Source organism: Callospermophilus lateralis, chromosome 10 (assembly GCF_048772815.1).
Source record: "Callospermophilus lateralis isolate mCalLat2 chromosome 10, mCalLat2.hap1, whole genome shotgun sequence".
NCBI lineage: Eukaryota > Metazoa > Chordata > Mammalia > Rodentia > Sciuridae > Callospermophilus > Callospermophilus lateralis.
The window spans coordinates 120,950,812-120,974,724 of record NC_135314.1 but is presented as its reverse complement, the minus strand read 5'-3'; the positions used below and the strand labels follow the sequence as shown (position 1 = coordinate 120,974,724).

Sequence of the window (23,913 nt, the reverse complement as noted above, 5' to 3'; positions counted from 1 at the left end):
GAAGTCACAGGCAGCAAGTCTCCATCAACCACCAGGAGGTGACAAGAGGTGAAACGTGGGGTCAGGGTTAGGGGATCATCCAAATTGACTATAAATACCCTTAAAAATAGGTTTCCTCTTATGAGTAAATCGTTGAGTAACTGTGAGAAAGGGTTACTGTCTCTGTTCATATTTTAAATGACACAGTTTGAATTCAAAAAGGCTAAATAAGGGTTTTAAAAGAATCCCAGCGACACTCACCAGTGTATCCCTGTAATCCATGTCACAAGCACAGGTCACGGGGTAGGTAAACTCCTTTGGGCAGTAAATCCCAAGTTAGCACAATAATTTATGGAGGAGAGGGGTGGCAGGTGGTTGAATCTGAGCTTTTGACCTTGACAGATCCACCCAACCAGGTGGGCAGCACATTCCTTGTCTGAGCTCAGAGGACTGGCCTCAAGTCCTCCGCAGCTGTGACACTATCAATGCTCACAGGGATCGCTGGCATCCCCCCTCCTGTGGAGAGAGAGTGGGCACCCACCTGTGGGTGCTGAGGGCGCCTGGCCGGGGTCCGAGCCTTCCATCGGGGGTGGAGATCTGAGCAGCTGGCTCTGATGGTGCCTGCAGCATAAACACAGGGGCTCAGGTATGTGGCCCTCCCGTCCCCAGAGCCACCCCAGGGGTCTCAGAATTTAAGTCCTGACCTGTTCCTATCCATTTTTATCTGTTTATCCTATAATATTTGTTGAGGGCACCCTGTGTGCCTGGCACTGTGCCAGGTGCTGGGTCAGAAAGCAGATGCCATCTGGGTTGTCCCAGAGAGTCCCCTCCAAGACACCTCACTACTTTCTGTGCCATGTGGGTGAAAGCAGCAAGCGAGCCTATTTCCACTCTTTCAACATTTCCTTCACTATTTCCCACTTTAAAAATACAGAGGTCAATGCTAAGTGGAAGTGAAGGACCCAGCCATTAGGGGCAGAGCTGAGCACATGGCTTCATTTGGAAAGCCCAGTGATAATGCCTGTGTCGTGGGCTTTTGTGAAAGTGAGGAGCTACTCACACCAAGCCCCAGCACATCCTAGCCCCCAGCTAGCTCTCTAGAGACACCATGCCCTTCATATAAACCAGTGCTTTAAAATGCAGCAGGGTGATGACTGAGAGCCAGGGCTTGGAGTCAGATGGCCTGAGGGGAGTTCCAGCTCCCCCGAGGCTGTGTGACCCTGGGGGAAGGATTCCGGGTCTTTGTGTGAATGGTTCTGCAAAGAGGGGGTAATGACAGTGCCCACCTCTGATGGGCAGTCCTGGAGATGAAGAGTTAATGGATGCACTGAGCATTTTGGAGAGGATTAGACTTGCACCCACTAGGCATGCTCAGCGTTTTAAGCCATCTGTCTTCCTTAAGCCAGGAGGTATCTGCACCTTCTTCTCTTATGGAATAGGAAATCACCGTACACGCTTTCCTGCACGGACCCAATCTTCTCTCTTCTTATTTTTATGCATTTGCTAGAGCCGCCTGCGGGAGGGGGCGGAGCCCGGTGGAAAAGCACATGCTCTGCAGCCAGAGTGTGTGGGTTCAAGTTCAAGTGCAAGCCAAGTGGTCCGAGAACCTGGATGAGTTACTGACACTTTCTGAGCCTCACTGACCTCATCTGTTAATTGATCATGAAAGTTCACTGGGCCTCATCTGCAGCACATATCATAAGACCACAGAGAAAGTGCCATATCCTGCAAAAGGCCAGGGAAGTGGCCCCTGCTGATTGGGACCAGGAGGAGGCGTGGAGGAACAGGAAAGCTTAGTCCATGCAGGACCTGCTCAATAGAGTTCACCTGTTGTTACAGTAACACTCCTCAGTCCCACCAGACTGTGAATAAGGACCTCATTTCATTCACCTTCATATTCTTATTTCCTTAGAAAGTGCCCACTTGCAGTCTCCTGAACTCAGGAGCCAGGGAAGGAGTGGGTACATGAAAACATCTCACCCTGGCCCAGGGCCCTTCAACTGCTTCAGAGACTCGGCTGAGTCTCCCCAGGGCCCGGCTAGGCCGCTTCCATGGCTGTTTGGCTGCGTGGCTTGGAAAGCTTCCTCTCTGAAGGTGAGACCCCGGCTTGGTCTGCACCCACTCTTCAGACTGAAGTAGGTTTGAGTCCCCCCTCCGCTTTCTGACTGTAGGACTTTGAGAATGTGACTGAGCCTTCCAGAGCCTCCATCCCCCCACCTGTAAAATGGGGCTGAACCCAACCTCTCAGAGTTGCATGTGCGTGATGGAGCCTGGCATGTGCAGTAGGTGGGGCCTTAAGGTGGTGATTGGCATCTCGTTTTACTTGTCTCTAAACTCCAAGTTGTCTCACTTTGAATCTTGGCTCTCTGGATCTTGTTCAAATGATGACCTTCAGTACCAAGTGTGCTTTCCCTGTGGACTTCCTCTCTGTCTCTTGGGCTGGGGGCCACTGCTGCTGCTGCTTGTCCTTGTGTGGCCAGCACTGGGCCTGTGACTTGATGCTGGCAGCATCCTCCCTGTGTCCCCAGCAGCCCCCTGATCTCCAAGGAAGCCCCTTCAGAGGGTGAGAATGGCAAGAGCAAAGACAGCTAGCTACCTCATGCTCCCAGCCGCCAGGTCACTGTCCTTGAAGATGGCCACGGCATGGCTTCAGAGTGGGGCCCGACTGGAGCGCCACCCCCTGCTGATTTGTGTGACTGTGACTAACTTAGCCTCTCAGTATTCTCATCTGTGAAATGAATACAACTTAAGATCATGCTTGGAATGGACAAAGAGGACAGTGGGTGATGGGCCACAGGAGCTGGCACCGTGAGACCCTCCTGCCCACAGCTCACAGAGAAGGAAAGCTGCCAATGCCTAAGGACACAAAAGTGGCTGAGATTTTAAAAAATAAATAAATAAATAAACAATCTGGGAAAAAGAAAAATAATCTTCAATAAGCTCCACGGGGAATTGATACCACTGTGAGATTCATCCTGATGTCATTTGCTACTGTGTCACTGTGGTATGGATCCACTGTGGACTCTGCCAGAAGGAGACTCAGTGGAGCAATGATGGGACCAGTTCCTGCCATGCTGCCGTCACACCACCTGACTTGACCATTTTAACCAGATTTTCAACCTTTAAAAGATCTCCAATCATCTCTCCGTGAAAACTGTTGTCTACACCATGATTCTCAACCATGGCAGCGCATGAATCATCCGGGACCCTTACCCACACTTAGAGTCCGCCCCAGCAAACCCGAATCTCTGGGACGAGGGTGAGCATTTTAAAAAAGTTTTCCAAGTGATCCCTGTAGCCAGGGTTTTCGACCACTGCCTTGAGGGGACCTCAGTTTAAATCAGAAGTGAGTTACATGCTCAGTGACGGAGTCTGTGGGACTCAACACTAGCCACACATTAGCATCACCAGCGAACTCTTCAAAAATTTCAGTATCCTGCCCCCGGCCAGTGAGATTAAAACAAAATGTGTAGCCAGCGGTGGAATAAAGAACACAGTAAAATAAATAAATAAATAAATAAATAAATAAAGAGTATGTAGTAAAATCGTGGCTCACACCTGCATTTTGCAGCAGAAGCATGAGTGACATTAAATTACTCTGGTCACTGCCTGCGTATCCATGAATGACGGATGGGCTCTGAGGAGAAGTCATGTCAGCCTCATGTTGAGGATGCAGAGAGGGGAGCTGGCATTATCCAGCACCTCCCATAAACCAGGTCGTTTGCTGCATCATCTCAGAATCCTGTGCGGTAGGTAGGTGACGTCACCCATTTTATTAGGTGAGGAACGGAGGCTCAGGGAGGAGGCCATGCCACTTACACCGAGTCATTCCACTGGTCAGTTTGGCTTCAAAGCCTGTGCCCTCTGCAACCTGCCTCTCTGGGGTGGCGGGGAAGGCAGATCCCTGCAGGCTAAGTGATTTGTTGCGTCATCTATTGTCTTGCTTCTGTTCTCCTCTGTTAGCCTGGATAAATGAGACCATGACTCATTCTAAAAGGATGATCGAGGTGCAAATTTATTCCTTGTGCAGTTTTCAATATATGAGCCTTTGCTTATTCCAAGGGGTGGTTAAAAAAAAAAAAGGGTGAACACATCTTGACAAGTATTTCCTATTTGCTCTCCTTTTGGTTCAGCAGCAGCTTCTGAAGTGGCACTATAACTGGTGACTTGCTCCTAGCTGTTCTTCCCCAGCAGAAGGTGAAGTCATTGGAACCAGCACATGCAGTCTCCATGTTTACCTTTACTCAAAACGCGAACAGTTTCCTTCCAAGTGCCTCCGCAAATAAGTAAACAACCGAGGCTGAACACATTATGGACAGGGCTGCCAATGAGTTGACTTGTCCCGTGTTCCTCCCATTCCGTGAAAATCCTGGTGCTTCCAAATAGAAGACCCCGCCTGCAGCCTGCAGTCCCTGCCACGGAGCTGGCGGGGGTGACTGATGGTGACAGCCAGGGCAGATGAAACTCCCTGCTTCTCCCCCAAACACCCTGGTCCTGGGCTTGGAAGAGCTATGTTACTTATGTTGAACACTAACAGCAATTTCAAAAGATAGACAGGAAAAAAATCTTAAGTAACTATTTCTAGATTCACAGTCTTTCTTTTTTTTCTATTCTACATAAAAGTCTAGATTTAGAGAACCTATGATTTGTACAAGCAAAAGAGCTTATTGTATAGATTCAATTTCCAAGCTAGTCAATGACAAAAATAATCATAATGAAGGTTATTAGGCTGTTCAAGGTCATGAGAGTTATTTACATTGAAAAAAAAATCCTCGTTAGATTTTATTGTCTTCAGTTCACAAGTAGGAAATAGGTCTCAGAGAGGTTAAGTCACTTGATCAGAGTCACATAGCAACTGAGTGATGGCCCAGGGCCTGATGCTACAGCTCTCTGACAGAAGACTGGGTAGGTCTCTCCATAAGTGCTTCCTGATGGACAGTGGCTTGTAATTTATCATTGCTTGGGGACCTCTCTGAAAAGGTGACTGTCGGTCTCTCTCACTGGAGACACTTCTCAGACCTTGGCTGAAGAGGTCTGGCTGAAGTCCCACTCTGCTCCCCTTCCCTCCCTTCCCCCACAGACCCTGCAGGTCATGGCACAAGATCATGACCACCTTTACCTCAGCACCTTCACCGTCTCCATCCACTGTGGCTGCTCGCTCTCCCAGGGGTCCACACGGATCCAGTCGGATGTCTGCAGGGCCAGCCGGGCCATGGCCACTCGGTGATGAGAAGCCACCAAGTCCTTCTTCCCGTAGTCATCATTGACAGGTGAGATGATGCCCTGGATCACCTGGTACATACCTAGGCAGGAGAGAACTATGATGCTGCATGTCCAGACAGATGCTTGCCACCCTGTGGTGTGAGTCCAGGCAGGTGCTAAGACCTCTGCCTGTCCTGAGTGGAGGCAACCCTGGCATGCTCTCCTTCATGGGCCAACAGCAAGAGCAAGGGTATCACCTCCATGATCTCGTGCCTCCCTGACAGTCTTCTACAACCCCCTGCAGTACTTTTATCGAGAGGAAGGCTGCAAGGGCGGAGCCCACAGAGCAATGGGCCCACAGAGCCAGATACCAGAATATGCTGGAAGACTGGGTGCAGGGGCCACACCTGTAATCCCAGAAACTTGTGGGGCTGAGACTGGAGGATCGCAAGTTTGAGGCCAGCCTCGGCAACTTACTGAGGACCTGTCTCAAAATAAAATTCAAAAGTGTTAAAAAGTTGGGGAAGGGGGCTGGGGATGTATTTCAGAGGTCAAGTGCCCCTGGGTTCAATCCCCAGTGCAAGAAATAAAAATGTTTGAGGAACATCATGATGTCCCCTGTGGGGGACAATGGGTAAGTGTAGTTTCTTAGTCCAAACTGGGCACTGAGGCTGCAAGGTGTAAGATGGGATGCAGCATGGAGCAGGGTTGGGGGATAGTTGGGTGAACTGACTTTGGAGGATCCTGCCATCGGTGGAAGGAGAGGCCTGTCTTGGAATAGCCATGGGCTGTGCTCATCTGCCACGGAAACTCCCTGTAGATCCCGTGAACCTGCATGGGATCTGTCTGATGAGAGATAACTTTAATGTAGTAAGCCCTTGACACTTGGCCTTTCTTCTGAAGCTGAGTCTACTTGAACTGGACAGTGTTACTTTTGGAGACATTCTCTATTTCTAGCTCCAGAGTCTCTGACATGCAAGAATATTGGATTTTATCATTTTATCCCCCCCGCAACTGTTGAAATGATGGTGCAATTTTTCTCCTTTGGTCAGTTAATATAGTGAATTGCACTGAATAATTTTCTAGTCTTAAAACTAACATTTGCATTTCTAGATAAACTGACACCGGTGGATGGCTTCATGTTGCTAGTTACTTTTGGGAAGGAAGACGGCTCTATAATTCTTTGTCTTATGGTCTGTTATGGTTTGGATATGAGGTGTCCCCCCCTCCACCCCCCGCAACGCTCCTGGGTTAACGCAGAAGTGTTTGGAGGTAAAATGAGTGGACTCTGAGAGCTATAACCTAATCAACCCATCCGAGTTTGGGCTAACTGTCTGGTAAACGTAGGCAGGTGGGATGTGGCCGGAGGACGGTGGGCCAGTGGGGTGTGCCCTGGAAGGGCGGTCCTCTTTCTCTCTCTTGGCTTCCTGGCTGCCATGTCCTGAGTAGCTTCCCTCTGGTAGGCCTCCTGCCATGGTGTGCTGCCTCATCTTGGTCTTAGAGCAATGGACTCAGTCAATCATGGATTGAACCTCTGAAATAAAAACCAAAATAAACTTTTCCTCCTCTCAATCCTTGTCAAGTATTTTGGTCACAGTGACACAAAGCTCACTAACAGAGAAACTGGTACTGGGGGTGGGGGAGTCGTTGGGGAAGGAAGATGGGTCTATAATTCTTTTACAATCCCTGACCATGTGGTTCAGAGGCATTGGGAACTGGTTTGTGGGAGGAGTTTGGAAAAGTTTGGGGATGCAGAATAGATAAATCTTAGATTGCTGTGAGCAGAGCTTAATGGGAAATTCTGGTGGGAGCTCAGAAGACCAGAATTCCCATAGGAATGTGGACTATGCTCCTGAGGATTCAGAGGAAAATGAGGACTCTAGAGGGAACTGGACTAGAGGCTCTTCACGTGACACTCTGGCAAAGAACTTTTCCACATTTCCTATGTCCTGAGATTTTGCCTGATGCTGAATTTTAAAGCGATGGAATAATTAATCTGGTGGAGGAAATTCTAAGGCAGCGCAGCATTCAGTCAGTGGCATGAATTTTGCTAGAATCTTTTAGCCAAATTTACTGTGAGAATCAGGAGAGGAAAGCAGAGCTGAATAAAAACTTGCAGTTTGACCAAAAAAGTGCTTTTAAAATTGGGGACAAGAAAGGTGTGACTGTTGAAGAGATGTTAGCCGTGAAAGAGATGCTAAGTACTTCGCACAAGGAAATGGGGGGAAAAAAGGCTTGAAGGCATCTCAGGGATTTGCAAGACCACACCCATCACAGGCTTAAGGATGTAGAAGGAAAAATTCCTTTGAGAAGAGATCCTGGTGATGTCCTGCTTGCACAAGGGGTCTAGCAAATTTTTGTCACTGTGCTCAGCCACCCAGGTACTGAGAGGGTGCTGCAGATGGCTAAGGTGACAGGGGTCACCCTGAGCTGGTAGCGGGCCTCGGCATCATCCACGTGCTGCTGGTTCTGTGGGAACGAAGGAAGCTGAAGTTAGGCCATCATGGAGGGTTCCACCAGGAGTTTGAGGAAAGATCTGGGAGTGCCAGGCAAGGTGGAGCAAGGTCAGCATTTGTGCAGATTGCCCTGAGAGGGTGATAAGTGACCCTGTGAAGGTGGGGACGAAGCTGGAAGGCAGACCCTAGAAATTAAAAGATGCCAGTAACATGGACTCTCCGCTGAGAAAATCTGCTGGCTGTGGAGAGAACCAGACTAAAGGGAGAGACCATGAGCGCAACAATTGGCAAGGCCAGAGCCTTCCCTAAGCTTCCAAAGCCCTTTGGAGAGAACATCTTCCCCCGGGGTACCCAAGAGGCTATAGGTGGTGTTAAGGGACCTGTTTGCCTGCAGGTTTTCAGTCTTGTTTGGTCCTACCCCTTCTTTCTAAGCCCCTATTCTTCCCTTTTGGAATGATAATATTTACTCTGTGCCACTGTGTATTGGATATATGTAATTGCTTTTGATCTTTACAGAGGCTCACTGCCAAGAGTCTGCCTTGAGTCTCAGAAGACATTTTGAACTTGGATTTCGGGGGATTTTGCTAAGACTACGGGGTCTCCTGAAAAAATCAACTAAATGCATTTTTTTTCATTATGTGGTGGACGTGAGCTTTTGGGGGCCAGGGGTGGAATGTTATGGTTTGGATATGAGGGGTCCTCCAAAATATCCTGTGTTGATAATACAGGAATGTTCAGAGGTGACATGGTTGGACTGTGAGAGCTGTAAACGAATCCGTCCATCCTTGTCTGAAGGGCTAACCTCGTGGTAACTATAGGCTGGTGGGGTCAGGGCTGGAGGTGGTTGGTCAGTGTGGGGTCTTGCACTGGCAAGGTGCACATTCCCTGTGGTCCCTTCCCTTTCTCTCTTTGTGATTCCCAGCCGCCATGTCCTGAGGCAGCTTCTCTCTGCACACTTTTCCTCCACGATATGCTGCCTCACCTTGGACCCAGAGCAATAAACTCGGCTGACCATAAACTAAACTCTGACACTGTGAACCACCTTAAAACTCTTCCTCCTCTGAGTTGTTCTTGTCAGGTTATTTTGGTGACACCGAGTGACCCAAAGCTGGCTAACCCAATGTCCTGATGAGGCTTTGGTATCAAGGGGAAGCCAAACTCATACAGAGGGTTGAGGACTTTCCTCTTTATACCCTGACAGGGCTCGTGTGGAGGACTGAAGTAACATTTTTTTTTCTTTGCTGTTTGGTGGAGCTCACCAGTGAGGTCTGATGAGGCTTGAATTTAATTTGTGGGAACATCATTGACAATTGATTCGATTTCTTTAATGGTTAGAAGATGATTCAGATTTTCATTTCTTCATTATAATTTTTGGCAACTTGGATTTTTCTAGGATTTCTGTCCACTACATCTAACATTTGAAATCTGTTGGCGTAAGTTTCTTCATGCTGTTCTCTTATCTGTTCAATGTCTGAGCCATCTGTACCGATGGCTTTTCTCATTCCGAAGGCTGCTTGCATCCCTTTCTTTTTCTTTGCACACTATTACTGGAGGTTTGTTATTTTATTAGTCTTTTGAAAGAACCAACTGTTGGCATATTGATTTTTCTCTCCTGAATGCTTCTTTTCTGTGTTCCACCAAATTCTGTTCTTATTTTTATTAATTCTATCCTTCCACTCTCGTGTTGTTACTTTGCTCTTCTTTTTCTAACTTCTTGTGATATGTGCTCAGCTAATTAATTTGCAGTTTGTTCTATTTCCGAAAATACACAGTTCAGGCTTTAACATTTTCCCTCTGAGCATATTCCTACTTGCATCTCAGAAGCTTTGATAGAGAGTGTTTTCATGACCGTTTGGTTCAAAATACTTTCTAGTTTTTACTGTGATGTCTGATTTGATCCATGAGTTATTTGGAGGAATCATTTTTTCATTACCAAACATATTGTGACATGTGGGTTATAGTTTTGGTATTGATTTCCAATTTAGTTCCACTGATAATCAGAGAACATACTCTAAATTGATTCGATCATTTGCAATGTGTTCACTCTTGCTTTATGACCCAGTATTTGGTCAGTTTTGGTAAATGCTTCATGTGTGCTTGGAAAGATTTGTATTCTGTGATTGTCTGGTGTAATGATTTGACCATTCAGTTAAGATTACTCATTGTTTTGTTTAAATCTATATTCTTACTGATTTTTTTTTGTCCACCTGCTGTATTAATCCCGTTAGAAAATCTTTCACTTTAGATTTTTTCTATTTTTCCCTTTAGTTCTTTCAACTGTTGTTTGATATATATTATATGTCTTGTATCTGTATCTTTATGTGAATTGAGCTTCTTTATCTCTGGTAAAATTATGCTTTTCTAAAATTCACTTATTTTTGTGATAATATAGCCTCAACAGCTTTCTTTTGGTGAGTATATTTATGGTGTATTTTTTCCACCTTTCAATGTCTATACTTCTGTTTAAGCAAGACTTTGTAAATAGCCCATGAAAACATTTTAATGTCAACTTTGACAATTTTTGACTTTTAACTGAAACACAGGGTTACTTATGTTTAATGTGAATGCTAATATTTGATTTTAAGGTACCATCTTATTTTATGTTTTCGTCACCATATTCTAGTTACTTTTATTCTCTTTTCCTGTTTGATTTTATTATTTCAATTTTTTTCTCTTTGAGATTGTTTAGAAATTACATAATCTTACAACCAAAGTAAATCAAAACCTTTGTGTTATTAAGGAAAAAAAGCGAAGATAGCCTTTTCCTTAACAGCAAAAGACTAACTCCATTTACCACCCTCTTGTTACATGTATCATTTTTGCTGTGTCTTTATTCTATTAGATCTTGCTACTTGCTATTCTCTTTTATGCAACCAATGCTTATTTAATTTTTTTCATGTATTTACTATTTTCTCGACATTTTACTTCTTCCTGTATGTCAGACATTCCACCTGGGAATCTGGCAGAATTAATCTGTCTGGCAGAAATATACACTGTAGAATTTCCTTGAGCTAGTGTGGCTTTAGTCTTGACAGATATTTTCACTGGGTATAAAATAGTGAGTTTTAGGGCTGGGGATGTGGCTCAAGCGGTAGCGCGCTTACCTGGCATGTACGGGGCGCTGGGTTCAATCCTCAGCACCACATAAAAAATAAAATAAAGATGTTGTGACCACTGAAAACTAAAACATAATTATTAAAAAATTCTCTCTCTCTCTTTCTCTCTCTGTCTTTCAAAAAAAATAGTGGGTTGTAATAATTTTTTTTCTTCAGTGTTCTCAAGTTACTGTTCCATCATCTTTTATTGTTGATATTGAGAAGACCTCTATAAGTCTACCACCATTTATGTGCAGGTAGTCTGTATTTTTTTTTTTCATCTTTAAACATTGTCTACATATGAATTTCTTTTTATTTACCCTGATTTGGGATCCCTGGGTTTCTTAAATCTGTGGGTTACAGTTTTTTGTTTGAAAAATTTTTAGTTATTATCCATTTTAGCTTTTTTGCCACCGTGACCAAAAGACCTCACAAGAACAATTTTAGAGGAGAAAGAGTTTATTTGATGCTCATGGTTTCAGAGGTCTCAGTCCACAGACAGCTGGCTCCATTACTCTGGGACCGAGGTGAGCACAGCATCGTGGTAGAAGGGTGTGGTGGAAGAAAGGAACTTAGGATAGGACAAGCAGGAATCAGAGAAACTAAGGTCTCCTCACCATGGACAAAATATACACCCCAAAGTCAGGCCCCACTGACCCACCTCCTCCAGCCACACCCGACCTGCCTACAGTTACCACTCAGTTAATCCCTACCAGTGGAGTACTGCACTGATTAAGTTAGTGATTTCACAACCCAATCATTTCACCTTTGAATGTTGAGGTATTATCTAATACAGTACTCACGCTTTGGGAGACACATCATGTCTAAACCATGGGTCATCTCTTTTTCGCCTTTTCTTCCGGCCCTTTTACTGTATACATGGAGACTTCATGTCTCTTGCCCTCTCTTCTGGAATCATGAAATTTCTTTCTCTATGCTTCATTCGAAATAGTTTCATTTCGTCTGTCTTCCAATTCATTCATTCTATGTTTTACTCTACTAATGTGATTCAAAATCATTCATTGAACTTTTGAGTTTTCCAACCTATGAACATGTTATACCTCTCTCCATTTGTCTCGGTCTTCTTTGACTTGTTTCATTGGCATCTTTAATGTTTAGGACAGAAATTCTATGTATGCTTTGTTCAATTTATACCTAAGCATTTTATTTTTTTTAGATCGGTTTTAAGTGGCATTGTTTTTAATTTTGGTTTTCACATGTTTTCTATTGTAATGTATATACATATATGGATATTGGTGTGTTGATCTTTATCTTGCAAATGAAATAATTTTCCTAAAATTTTCAGAGTTTTGGGGGTAGATTCTTGAGATTTTCTACATAGACAATTCTGTCATATGCAAATAAGAATTTATTTCTTTTCCAATGTGTATCCATTTTCATTTGGTTTTACTTATTAAAAAAAAAACTCCTTTGCAGTATTTTCTTTGAACCATGAATTTTTTACAGATGTGTTAATTTCCATGTGTTTTAATATTTTCCTGTTTTTTTTTTTATGAATTCCAGTAGGATTCCATGGTGGTCAGAAACCATATTTAATGTGACTTTGATTCTTTTAAACTTGTTGAGATTAGTTCATATTTAGATATGGCCTATCTTGGTGAATGTGACATTGAGTGGTGAGTTCCATGCATGTCAGTTCAAGACTGTGGTTAACTATGTGGTCAGCCCCTCTGCATCCTGGCTGGTTTTCTGTCTATTTGTCATCATTGCTGAGAGTGGGATGTCGAAGTCCCCACCTATGATTGTGAATTTGACTATTTAGCCTTTTAGCTCTGTTTTGCTTCATGTATTTTGAGACTCTGTTTTTTGGTGTTTCTGTTTTAGAATGATTATGTCTTCTCAGGGGGCCTTCATTGAACTTATAATTTTGTTTATTTTAGTCATTTCTAGAAGTTTGGTTCTTCAACAAATGTGGCAAAATACGTTTCAGGTTTTTTCTGTAAATATAGGCATAACTGCTTCAATATTTATATTGAGTAATATTAGTTTCAGAGTCTGTACAGTTATTTTTTTCTGTCTTTTATTTCTGTTACTTCTTATTCCTATTGTTTTACTTTCTGTGCTTAGTTATCTTTGGATGCTTGCTGGTCAATGCCTGCCACATCCCGATGGTCACATGTCCTCCTCTGGAAAGGCTTCATACTTGCTTTTGCAGGAACCTGGAATTTCTAGAAGCTCACAGATCTCGACTTGAACTTGGGGTAATTCAGACTGAAGGACGCAAATCTGAGCAAGGGTTCATGTGTGGCCCTTCTTCATAAAGATATTTTCTCCTTTCTTTTTTCTTCTGATTGTCTAAGCAGTGGTACTAAGGTACTAAGGCTTCTCTCAAGTCCTCTAGGATTGGGGAAGGGGGTGAGTTAAGATCCTGTTCACTTTGGCCCAGAGTATGTGGTTCCTTCAGGTTGAGCTTAATTTTAGGGAAGTCACCTACATGATCCCTGCCTTTGGGTTCTGCCAAAACTTAGGTGTGTATTTCAGGGCATTAGTGGCTCTGGTGCTTCAATAGCCCACTCACCTCTCTGGTTATGAGTGATCTCCCATCTTTTCAGCTTTAACAATGAAGAATGAAAGACATTCTACCCACCACTTCTTGTTTCAGAAGGAGAGTTGAAATCCAAAGGGTGTAGCTTTCCCCCCAGAACTTGATGATCTCTGATACATTTTGCATTCCTGGCCATCCTGGCTGCCCGGGACCCTCCTTCCTGCAAGTTGAAGTATCCACCACATCAAGGGGTGGCAGACCCCAGCGGAGAACAGGGAGGCAATGTTCACCTTTTGATTTCCAGAACTGGCTCCTTATACTCATTTTAGAGGTAACACTGGCAAACGTTAGAGCTTTTATTTGTAGCTTTTATTTTTATTTGTAGGCTTGTTGAGAGAGAAAAGGTTCAAGTTCCTTTAAAAAATCAGGAACCAGAGTCCAGGGACTTAGAGCACAAAGTTACACCGAAATCCTGAGAGTATTAAGAAGAGGAGAGTATGCTAAAGGAAATGAAAGGCTCTTTCTGGGCTGAGGGTGGGGTGAGGTGAACTTGGCAGCAGGGCGGAGAAGAGTCTAGAAGAAAGGTTTGGGGTTTAGAGGGCTCACACTGGAGTCATGCCTGCTCCCTAACCGCTGTCAGAGGTGGGGTTGGGCAGACATAGTATGCACACTGAAGTATGCACACTGGGGAGCAGGTGGGCGCATAGTTCGCTTCCTGGAGTTCTGAGAGGAGACCTCCTTACATTGCTCTAGGACAATTCAGAGCAGCACCCGCAGCATAGAAATGGAGCTGTGGCAGGAAGGGCAGAGGGTGCTGCTGAAAACAACCCATCCCCCACCCTCAGCAGGGCAACCAAGGATCCTGGAAAATTCCCAAGGCCTCTTCAGGGCGTAGTGAAGGGGGTTAAGAATTAACAGTGGACATGGCTCCTAGGGAGAGGGTAGAGGGTACAGGAGGGTGCAGCCCAAAGCCAGGGACCACAGCATTGGCAGTACCAGGGAGAGCCCAGGCACCAGCCTAGATGACAGGGGGGTGGTGCTGTGGCCAGGAGAAGCCGAGGAGGCTTCAACAGCTGAGGCAGAGAGGACAAAGGTTAATGCCCGAGATTGAGAGCAGAGCCCTCAGCTGGGGGCAGTAGGGCCAGATGGCCCTTTTGGATGCTAGGAGGCTAACCCTTTCCAGGATGCTAAACTGCCCTGGACGGGTAGGCAGGGACAATGAACTTGATTAATGACTGACCTGAAAGAGGCTCAGCCCAAAATAGAAGCCTTTTTTTTTTTTTTTTTGTGGAAACAGGGACTTGAGAGAATGTCGAGTGTTAAGAAAACAGCTACATTCCTGCCTACCTGGGTCATCCGAGGGACATACAGGCTACTTCTTTCTCTTTTCCCCTTTAAAAGGAACAGGGGCTGGGAGGAAGAACTCCTGTTGGGCTGTGACTTTCTGGGGCCCTTTACATACATTTGACCTTCACATTGATCTCTGTTTTACAGGAGAAAACAGGGTGGGGGGCTGGGCCCAGCCAGGCAGCTCTGCTGGGCATCCTGGATACCCAGGTGTCACCCGTGATGGTTCAGCTCATTCTGACGGCACAGGTCATGCACCGAGAAATCAATGCTTTTTTACAGCACCCAGGAGAGGAGAGTCAATAAAAATAACAATTTGGGCTAAAACTCCTTCTTATCCTCCAAATGGTCATGAGTGCAGGCCTTTTCCCTTCAGATGCTCTTGGCCACGATCGCAGTGTTGCCTTTCCTGTGACCCACCCTCCATCCTTCTTTACCTGCAGGTACTTGTCCAGGGACCCTCTGCTGCCCGAGCCCACCTCCTCACAGCCCTTGTATGATAGTGATCTGTCCCTCGTCTTTCCTAAAGACTGAGAGCTCCTTAAGGCCTCCGCCTTTTTCTTCCTGTCTGGGTAACATGCACCCTGATTAGTAAGGAGCCACGCCACCCTTACCCAAGCAGCGCCATGTTAAATGGCCAAGTATCTGCTTTCTCGGCCAAAGCAAACTGTGACACCTGAGAATAAAGGCACAGCCGAGGGGAAGGAGAAGTACCATCTTTAAGACAAGAGGATCACATTTGTCCCCCTACAACACCAGATCAGAGCTGTCTGTCTGGGGAACAGCTCATCTAAGAGAAGACATGGACACGGGTACACCTGGGGGTCTTGGGCCTAAGGCATGATCACATGGCCCTGAGGACCATTAGCTTTCACAGACACATCCAGAGCTTCTGGTCTGCCATCAGGGCCCTGATGGGCAGGATGGGGAGACGGCTGCTGCGGCTGGGAGGTGGATTCAGTGCTTCTCCTGAAGGTTCGCGCACTGGAAGCCTGGTTCCCAAGGTGCCGTGTTAGGAGGTGGGGCTGTGAGAGGTATTTGGGTCATCATCGGGAGCACCACTCCTGGAAGGGCCCAGTGCTGGCTTCATGGACTGAGTTAGTTCCAGCTGGCCCCTCCCAGCTCTGGCTTCCTGTCTTGCTATCTGATCTCATGCCAGTGTGACGCCACCCAGCATGAGGCCCTGGTCAGAATCTGAACAAAGGGGGCTGTCTGATCTTGGGCTCCCAGCCTCCCAAACTATGAGATAACTACTGTCTTTTCTTTCTAACTACCCTGCTTCCGGCAATTTGGTATCACAACTTAAAATGGACTCAGACAACAGCCTGGGAAGAGACAGATTTCAGAAAGGTGCCCACCACAAAAGACAGAACTGAGCAACTACCAGGAGGAAAGGAACGAGGGGGACACAGGGAAATGCAGGGAGCAGAAGGGACGTTTAATAATATTCCAGTAATATTGTCAGAAATACTGCAGAGATGATATCCTGCCCATGAAACAGGAATGGGGTGTTTTATAAAGGAACAATCAGAAAACAGGAAGAAGCTCTTAGAGATGAAAAGACATGCACTCCATAATATCACCAAGTGCCTGCAGCACGTCAGGTGCAGGGCGGGACCCCAGGGTAACAGGTGTAGGGGGATCACATGCCAAAGAGAGCATGGCTCCATCCAGGAGGTAGACAAATTTAATAGGAATTCCTGAAAGAGACCAGAGGAAATCATCAAAGAAAAAAAGAAAAATATTTTCCCAGAGTAGGACACACATTTTCAGAGTTGACAATCCTCTGAATGCTCAGCACTTTGAATAAAATAAGGTCCACACAGTGGTAAGCCATTATAAAACTTCAGACCACCAAGTTTAAAGAGAAGATTCTACAAGTTTCTAGAAAGAAAACCAAAGGTCAAACACACAGAATTGGAAAGCAGAGAAGCACTGTAATTCTCAACAGCAAGTCTAGGATCTAGAAGACAGTAGAGTCAAATGTTAATTTCCAACCTTGAATTCTATATTTGGCCAAACTACCAATTGGTTAGAATAGGCATGGCAGACTTTTATTCTACTAAGAAGACAGTAAATAGTTTAGGATTTGTGAGCCACATACAGTCTTTCTTGAATGTTTTTTTTTTAATATTTATTTTTTTGTAGTTGAACACAATACCTTTATTTAATTTATTTATATATGGTGCTGAGGATCGAACCCAGGGCCTTGCACATGCTAGGCGAGCGCTCTACGGCTAAGCCACAACCCCAGCCCAATTGCATATTCTTAAACAAAAACAAAAAACTTTTAAAATGTAAAAAACCCTGTTAGCTTACAAAATAAATGACAATTGGCCATGGGCTATATTTGGCCTATAGGCTGTAGTTCACTGCTCTTGAGACCATGGGATAGAATTGTTTTCATATATGCAAAATCTTAGAAAGTTTACCTCTCATATTACCTTTGTCAGAAAGATGCTGGAGAATGCACTCCAGTAAAATGAGATGGTAAACCAAAAAAGTAGAAGATACGGAATCCAAGAAACAAAAGAGTTGTAAATCAGAAGACAAGTCAAGGGACCCTAGGGAATCAATGAAAGGAGATCGCAGATGACAGTGACATAGCGGGCGTAGAGAGCTGGCTGAGGAGAGATTGGAGCTTCAGGAGGGATAGGGGCAGAAACAACATGGGATGGACATTTCATCTGAGTCACCTGTACAAAGAAGGTCTTTCCAGACCTTCTAGAAAATGTGGGACTCAATTAAGTTTCAGGCGTAAGGACACAAGGGAACAAATAAGGAAGCAATTATCAGTTCTAAAGTTACATAAGAGACAGGGAAATGCAGCAGTCTGTGCGATTTAGTTAACTCCATTTACGCTGACAAAAATGTAAGCAATAAATATTAGCAGAACCAACATTGTGAGCTAATCAATTTGAGACGTGAAGTGTGAGCCTGACGGCAGAGATGTGACAGAACTGGAGTCTCATTTTTCATAATTAGAAGTCAATGGATAATATCTAGCTCCAAAAAGTCAGGAAGCAACAGTATGAGCTTGTTATTTAGAAATAGGGAGCCAAAGACCAGAGAAATAGCCCAAAGAGGCTCTGTGAACCAGGAATCTGGGGTGGGGGAGACAGAACCAACGGTCCTGCACTCTAAGGCCTATACTAACTTAAAAGTTATCAATGAATAAAAGGAGTTCAGAAATCAATGTAAATGGTAAGGATCCAAAGTTAGTAAAACACATCTAGCAGGTTAATACTATTTATATTTTGGTTCATTTTCTTTATCTTGTGTATATTGTTCTCCATATAATGTAAATCTACCTATATATCTTCCTTTTAAAATTTGTTCATTTTAGTTATACATGACAGTAGAATGTATTTTGGCATATCATACATATGTGGAGTATAACTTCCTATTCTGTAGTTGCACATGATGTGGAGTTACACTGGCCGTGTATTCATATGTGAACATAGGAGAGTTATGTTCGATTCATTATACTGTCTTTCCTATTCCCATTCCCCCTCACATTCCCCCACCACACCCTCATCCAATCTAGTGAACCTCCACTCCCACCCCCGCCCCCACCTGTTGTGAGTCAGCAACAGAGAGAACATTGGGCCTTTGGTTTTATGGGATTGGCTTATTCATTTAGCATGATAGCCTTTGGTTCCGTCTATTTTCCAGCAAATGCCATAATTTCATTCTTTATGACTGAGTAGTTTTCCATTGTGTATATTAGCCACATTTTCTTTATCCATTCACCTATTGAAGGGCACCTAGATTGGTTCCATAGCTTAGCCTATTGTGAAGTGAACTGCTATAAACATTGATGTGGCTACATCACTGCCTATGCTGATTTTAAATCCTTTGGGTATAAACCAAGGAGTGGGATAACTGGGTCAAATGGTGGTTCCATTCCAAGTTTTCTGAGAAATCTCCATACTGCTTTCTCAAGTGGTTGCACCGGTTTGCAGTCCTACTAGTAATGTATGAGTGTAACTTTCCCCCCACATCCTTGCTAACACTTTTGTTACTTGTATTCTTGATAATTGCCATTTTGACTGGAGTGAGATGAAATCTCAGTATACTTTTACTTTGTATTTCTCTAATTGTTGAACATTTTCCATATATTTGTTGACCATTCATATTTCTTCTTCTGTAAAGTGTCTGTTCAGTTCCTTTGACCATTTATTGATTGGGTTATTTGTTTTTTTGTTGTTAAGTTTTTTGAGTTCTTTATATATCCTGGAGATTAATGCTGTATCTGAGGTGCAGGTGGCAATGATTTTCTCCCATTCTGTAAAGAATGTAAAGAAGCTTTTCAGTTTGATATATCTCTTTTACTGATCCTTGATTCTACTTTTTGCCTTAGGAGCCTTGTTGAAGAAGTTGGTTCCTAAGCCAACATGATAGAAATTTGGACCTACTTTTTCTTCTAGTAGGTGCAAGGTTTCTGATCTAATGCTTAGGTCCTTGACCCACTTAAAGTTGAGTTTTGTGCAGGGTGAGAGACAGGGGTCTAATTTAATTTTATTACACATGGATTTTCAGTTTTCCCAGCATCATGTTGAAGAGGCTATTTTTTTTCTCTGATGTATGTTTTTGGTGCCTTTGTCTAGTATGAGATACCTGTATTTTGTGAGTTTGTCTCTGTGTCTTCTGTTCTATACCACTGGTCTTCATGTCTGTTTTGGTGCCAATACCAAGCCATTTGTTACTATAGCTCTATTGTGATGCCTCCTGCTTCACTTTTCTTGCTGAGAATTGCTTTGGCTATTCTGAATCTCGTGTTTTTCCAAATGAATTTTATGACTGCTTTCTTTATTTCTATGAAGAACATCATTGGAACCTTAATAGGAATTGCATTAAATCTGTATAGCAGTTTTATTAATAATATATTTATATTAATTCTACCTATCCGAGAACATGGAGATCTTTCCATCCTCTAAAGTCTTTTAAAGTTTCTTTCTTTGGTGTTCTGTAGTTTTTATTATAGAGGTCTTTCACCTCTTTTGTTAGATTGATTCCCAAATATTTTATTTTTCTTGGAGGCTATTGTGAATGGAATAGTTTTCCTAACTTCTATTTCAGTTGATTCATCACTGATGTATAAGAATGCAATTGATTTATGGGTATTGATTTTATATCCTGCTACTTTGCTGAATTCATTTATGAGTTCTAGAAGTTTTTTGGTGGAATTTTTTTGGGTCATCTAAATACAGAATCATGTCAGCAAATATGGATAGTTTGAGTTCTTCTTTTCCTATTTGAATCTCTTTAATTTCTTTCATCTGTCTAATTGTTCTGGCTAGTGTTTCCAGAACTATGTTGAAAGAAGTGGTGAAAGAGGGCATCTTTGTCTTGTTCCCATTTTTAGAGGGAATGCTTTCAATTTTTCTCCTTTTAGAATGATGCTGGCCTTGGGTTTAGCACAGATAGCTTTTACAATGTTGATGTATGTTCCTACTATCCCTAGTTTTTCTAGTGTTTTGAACATGAATGGATCTGTATTTTGTCAAATGCTCTTTCTGCATCTATTGAGATAATCATGTGATTCTTGTCTTTAAGTCTATTGATGTTTTGAATTATGTTTATTGATTTCTGTATGTTGAACTAACTGTGCATCTCTGGGATGAACCCCACTTGATCGTGGTGCACTATCTTTTTAATGCTATATATCATCTTTATGAGATTATATCATCAGCATTTTTCTTGGCCACTGGCCCTTTTGAAAATATCATTTTAAATGATTACATAATAATGGTATATATATATATATATATATATATATATATATATATATATATATATATATTACTAGGATCAATATATACTGACCATCCTTAGATCTTGGTTGCAAGTTTTGGGTTGTTTTCAAAGACAAATTAATAGAAATGTTCAAATGGCTTGAAGATCTGGGAGAAGACTTGGCTACATTTTGTTAAAATGCTTTTCAGAAATTCTGAACAAGGGTGGAGACAGCTATCCGCAGGTATGAGAGACCCAACCTCACTGCACACTGACCAGTTCTGGGATCTACTCATTTCAAAAATCTTTGCCAATCTCTGAGAATATATTTTTGTGTGTGTTTTAAAATTCGCATTTAAATTTGCTTAGGTGATTTTTTTTAGCACTTATACTCACATTTCTTCTTTGGTAAAGTGCCCCCTCGCTTGCATTCCTTATCTATCTACCAACACGTAGGAACTCTCCTTGACAAGAAGGTTCACAGCCTGACTGTTGGTCCCTCTGGCAACGGACTCACAGGCCTTCCCTGGATCCGGTCTGGTATTGATTCTCTGTGTCTCGTCTTAACATTTTCGTCTCCTTATCTTGTTACTGAGTTTCATAGAATTTCTTGGAATAGCGCTTTCATTCTGTTTCATTGCTAGAAGTCGCCTCCCTATCTGTCTCCTCCGACCACTCATCTGGCATGTCACCGTCCCCAGGCTGCTCCTCCTGCACCTCTGCCTGTGCCATCCACTCCCCTCAGTCTCACGGAGAACCAGAAATACAAACATTCTCTTTTCCTCCTTAAGTGGAAAGCCACCTGCTCTGAATCTGCAGATTGGCACCTCCTTTGGAACGGATGTCCCTTTTCATATGACCTGTGACTTTGGTTGGCCTCTTCTGGAAAGTTCTGTCTGCCCACCACTGGCTGCTGGGTAGGTCCCTGTTTCATAAAGGTAACCTTTGGGTCGATTATCTTTAGTATTTTACTGAGTGAAATACATGAGGCAGGAAATCAATTGCCTTTTTCCTCCAACTATTTAAATGTCTGTCTCACTTTCTCTTATTATATAAATTTTCTCCCCATCTCCCCTGATTCTGTTTTTCTCTAATCATATGTTCATTTAACGTGGACTTCATGCTCCATTGTGCTAACTGGAGTTAGCATCACACAGTTGATGCTATGTGATGACACAGCAAGAAGTTTCTGAACACCTACTTAGTCTTCCAGAACTATTTTCTCCAGTTAAATAAATAAGGGAAAATGTCCACCCATTGGTGTTTTCACTGGAAACCTGATCAATAAGTGGCTTATTCCCACTTGGTCACACTTGGTCGAGTGTCTCAGGAGAAGGCGGAGCTGCTGCCCCCTGGCACCCTTCAGGTATCTGGCCAAGGTGAGACTCAGGGACATGTTCCTGGCCATTACTCTTGAGAATGGAATTTTTTTTTCTCACTATATTTCATCATACATATTTGTTTCGGTACCTAATACTACCACTGTTACATAGAAAACTGAGTACTTTGCTTGGTTTATCCTGGATCTAAGCTCCCTTACTCAACTTATTAATTCTAATAGTACTCAACTTATTAATACTCAACTTATTAATTCTAATTCCCTTGGAGGGAGAGAGGAACATCACCTGCCAACAATGAAAACCAAGTCTCCTTTCTCTAATTTGATGGATAGCATTAGAAATCAGGGCAGTGAGCAGGCATTCTTTTCTATTTCTTTGTGACTGTGAGAATGCCTCTGAAGTGTTATGCCACTGTGCATCAGCCTAGGGAAGGATCCTTGCAGTTCTAATTTACTAGGAGTGCAAAAAAAAAAAAAAAAAAAAAAAAAAATCCCTGAATAGGTATTGGATTTTATTGAATGACTTTTAAGTACGTATTGAGATGATGATTTAGGTTTCATAAAAGTATATTGTCTTAGTAATGTGATATATTAATAGATATCTTTATGGTAAATTGTCCTTGAATACCTGGGATAAATGCTACCTGGTCTTGTAGAATTATTATTTTATTAGCAATTTGATAACCTACTACTTTATATGGGTATTTTGCATCCAAGATTATACTGTTAAACACTAGCTGTAATGCCACAATATCCTTATCCAATTTTCTTTGTGCTAGAAAATGGCTACGGTAAGTTGAGTTATGGGTCCCAATTCCTCATTCTGCCATTATAGCATTACACAGGCAGAGTGTACTTCCCCAGCCCTTGACTTTGGGTGTGGTTAGAAGACCTGCCGGACCAGTGGGATATTAGCAGATGGGACATGAAGAGATGCAAAGCTTGCTTGATGGGGCTTACAACCCTGAGCCTGTGTTGTCCCCATGAGAAGAACACGCAAGTGGTCACTGCCCTTCCTATTTCCCTGGACCCAGAGTGGGTGGGTAAACCCCCTGTCCCAGCCACCCACAGATCTGTGATCAAGAAATAAACTGTTTCTTCTAGCATATCCCTGATATGTTGAGGTTTGGTGCAGCTGAAGCTGACTGAGAAAATGCTTTAGCTGGAAATAACAAAAGCGCGTGTGGATACAGTTGTAAAGACCCACCCAATTACAATCAGGTAACTAACGTGAACAGCTCATGGCACGTAGCTGGTGACTCAGTCATTGTACTCCCTCCCCTCCCTGACCTGGCAGGTTCAGCAGAAGAGAGGACTATGGTAGACTTGTTCTGCAAACATGGCCCCAGCATTATTTCCAAGGACTCTTGGAAAACCTGGCCACTCTTCCATGTGACTACTGTACCCAACTTAAGGTCTTGGAGTACTGTGTCTCAGAAGTCAAGTGCATTCTGGGAAATCCCAAAGTAGCCTATGCAGAGAGACCCCAGAGTACAGATTAGAGTCTCCATACCCAGCGTGGCCTGCTAGACTTAAGAAGTCCACAGAGGATCACTGCCTCCAGCCACCTGCTCACTCCCAGCCTTTGTCTCAGCTGAGTCTTCAGACATCATGGAGGTAATCTGCCCCTATTGGGCTCTGTCCAGATTCCTGATCTGCTGAGTCTATGAGCCTATCAAAATGGTCAAGTTATACCACCATATCCTGTTTGTTAAGCAGTCGCAATAATTGAAACAGTAACACAGATTCCAACATGTTGTGTGATTTTCCCATGGTTATGCTGTTACAGGGCAAGGATCCGTCACAGAGCTGAGGCAGCAGCAGCCCACCTTTCAGTTCTTGCAATTACCCCAGGAAGATTTCAGACATGGTGCTCAGAGTAGTGGGCATGAGTTGTAGGGACAGGAAAAGGGGACCTCTCAAGGGGCAGAGTTGGTCTCGTAGAGAGGAGAAGGATGGCCCACTCCTCCTGCCCTCCAGTTTTATTGTGTTTCCAGTTGCTACTATCCTGATGCACCCAGACCAGGCCACTCTGGGGCACGATGGAGGAACTTCCCCCTCTGGAACTGGCCTGAGAAATGAGACCACCTCCCCCAGCAAGACTGGCTTCAATAAATCGTTATTGCTGTTTAAAAATGCTAGCAGCCTCACAAACCATGAAGCCAAGACTTAATGGCATTCCAAACTGTAAAAACTTCATTATTTCCACGGAGAATGCCTTGGCGCGTTGATCAGTATTTTATTAAGAAT

General features: G+C 43.5%; 1 protein-coding gene across 2 annotated transcripts in view; it reads right to left on the bottom strand.

The window, feature by feature from the left end:
- The window catches only part of Nmnat3 (nicotinamide nucleotide adenylyltransferase 3), a 109,638-nt gene that overhangs the window by 6,563 nt on the left and 79,162 nt on the right, over positions 1 to 23,913 (bottom strand). For both annotated transcript variants that reach the window (XM_076868259.2, XM_076868260.2), the window contains exons 3-4: positions 5,099 to 5,282; positions 521 to 600 (exon numbers count right to left, since the gene is read on the bottom strand). In XM_076868259.2, coding sequence (XP_076724374.1) covers positions 521 to 600; positions 5,099 to 5,282 — 264 coding nt within the window. The remainder of the gene's footprint in view (positions 1 to 520; positions 601 to 5,098; positions 5,283 to 23,913) is intronic.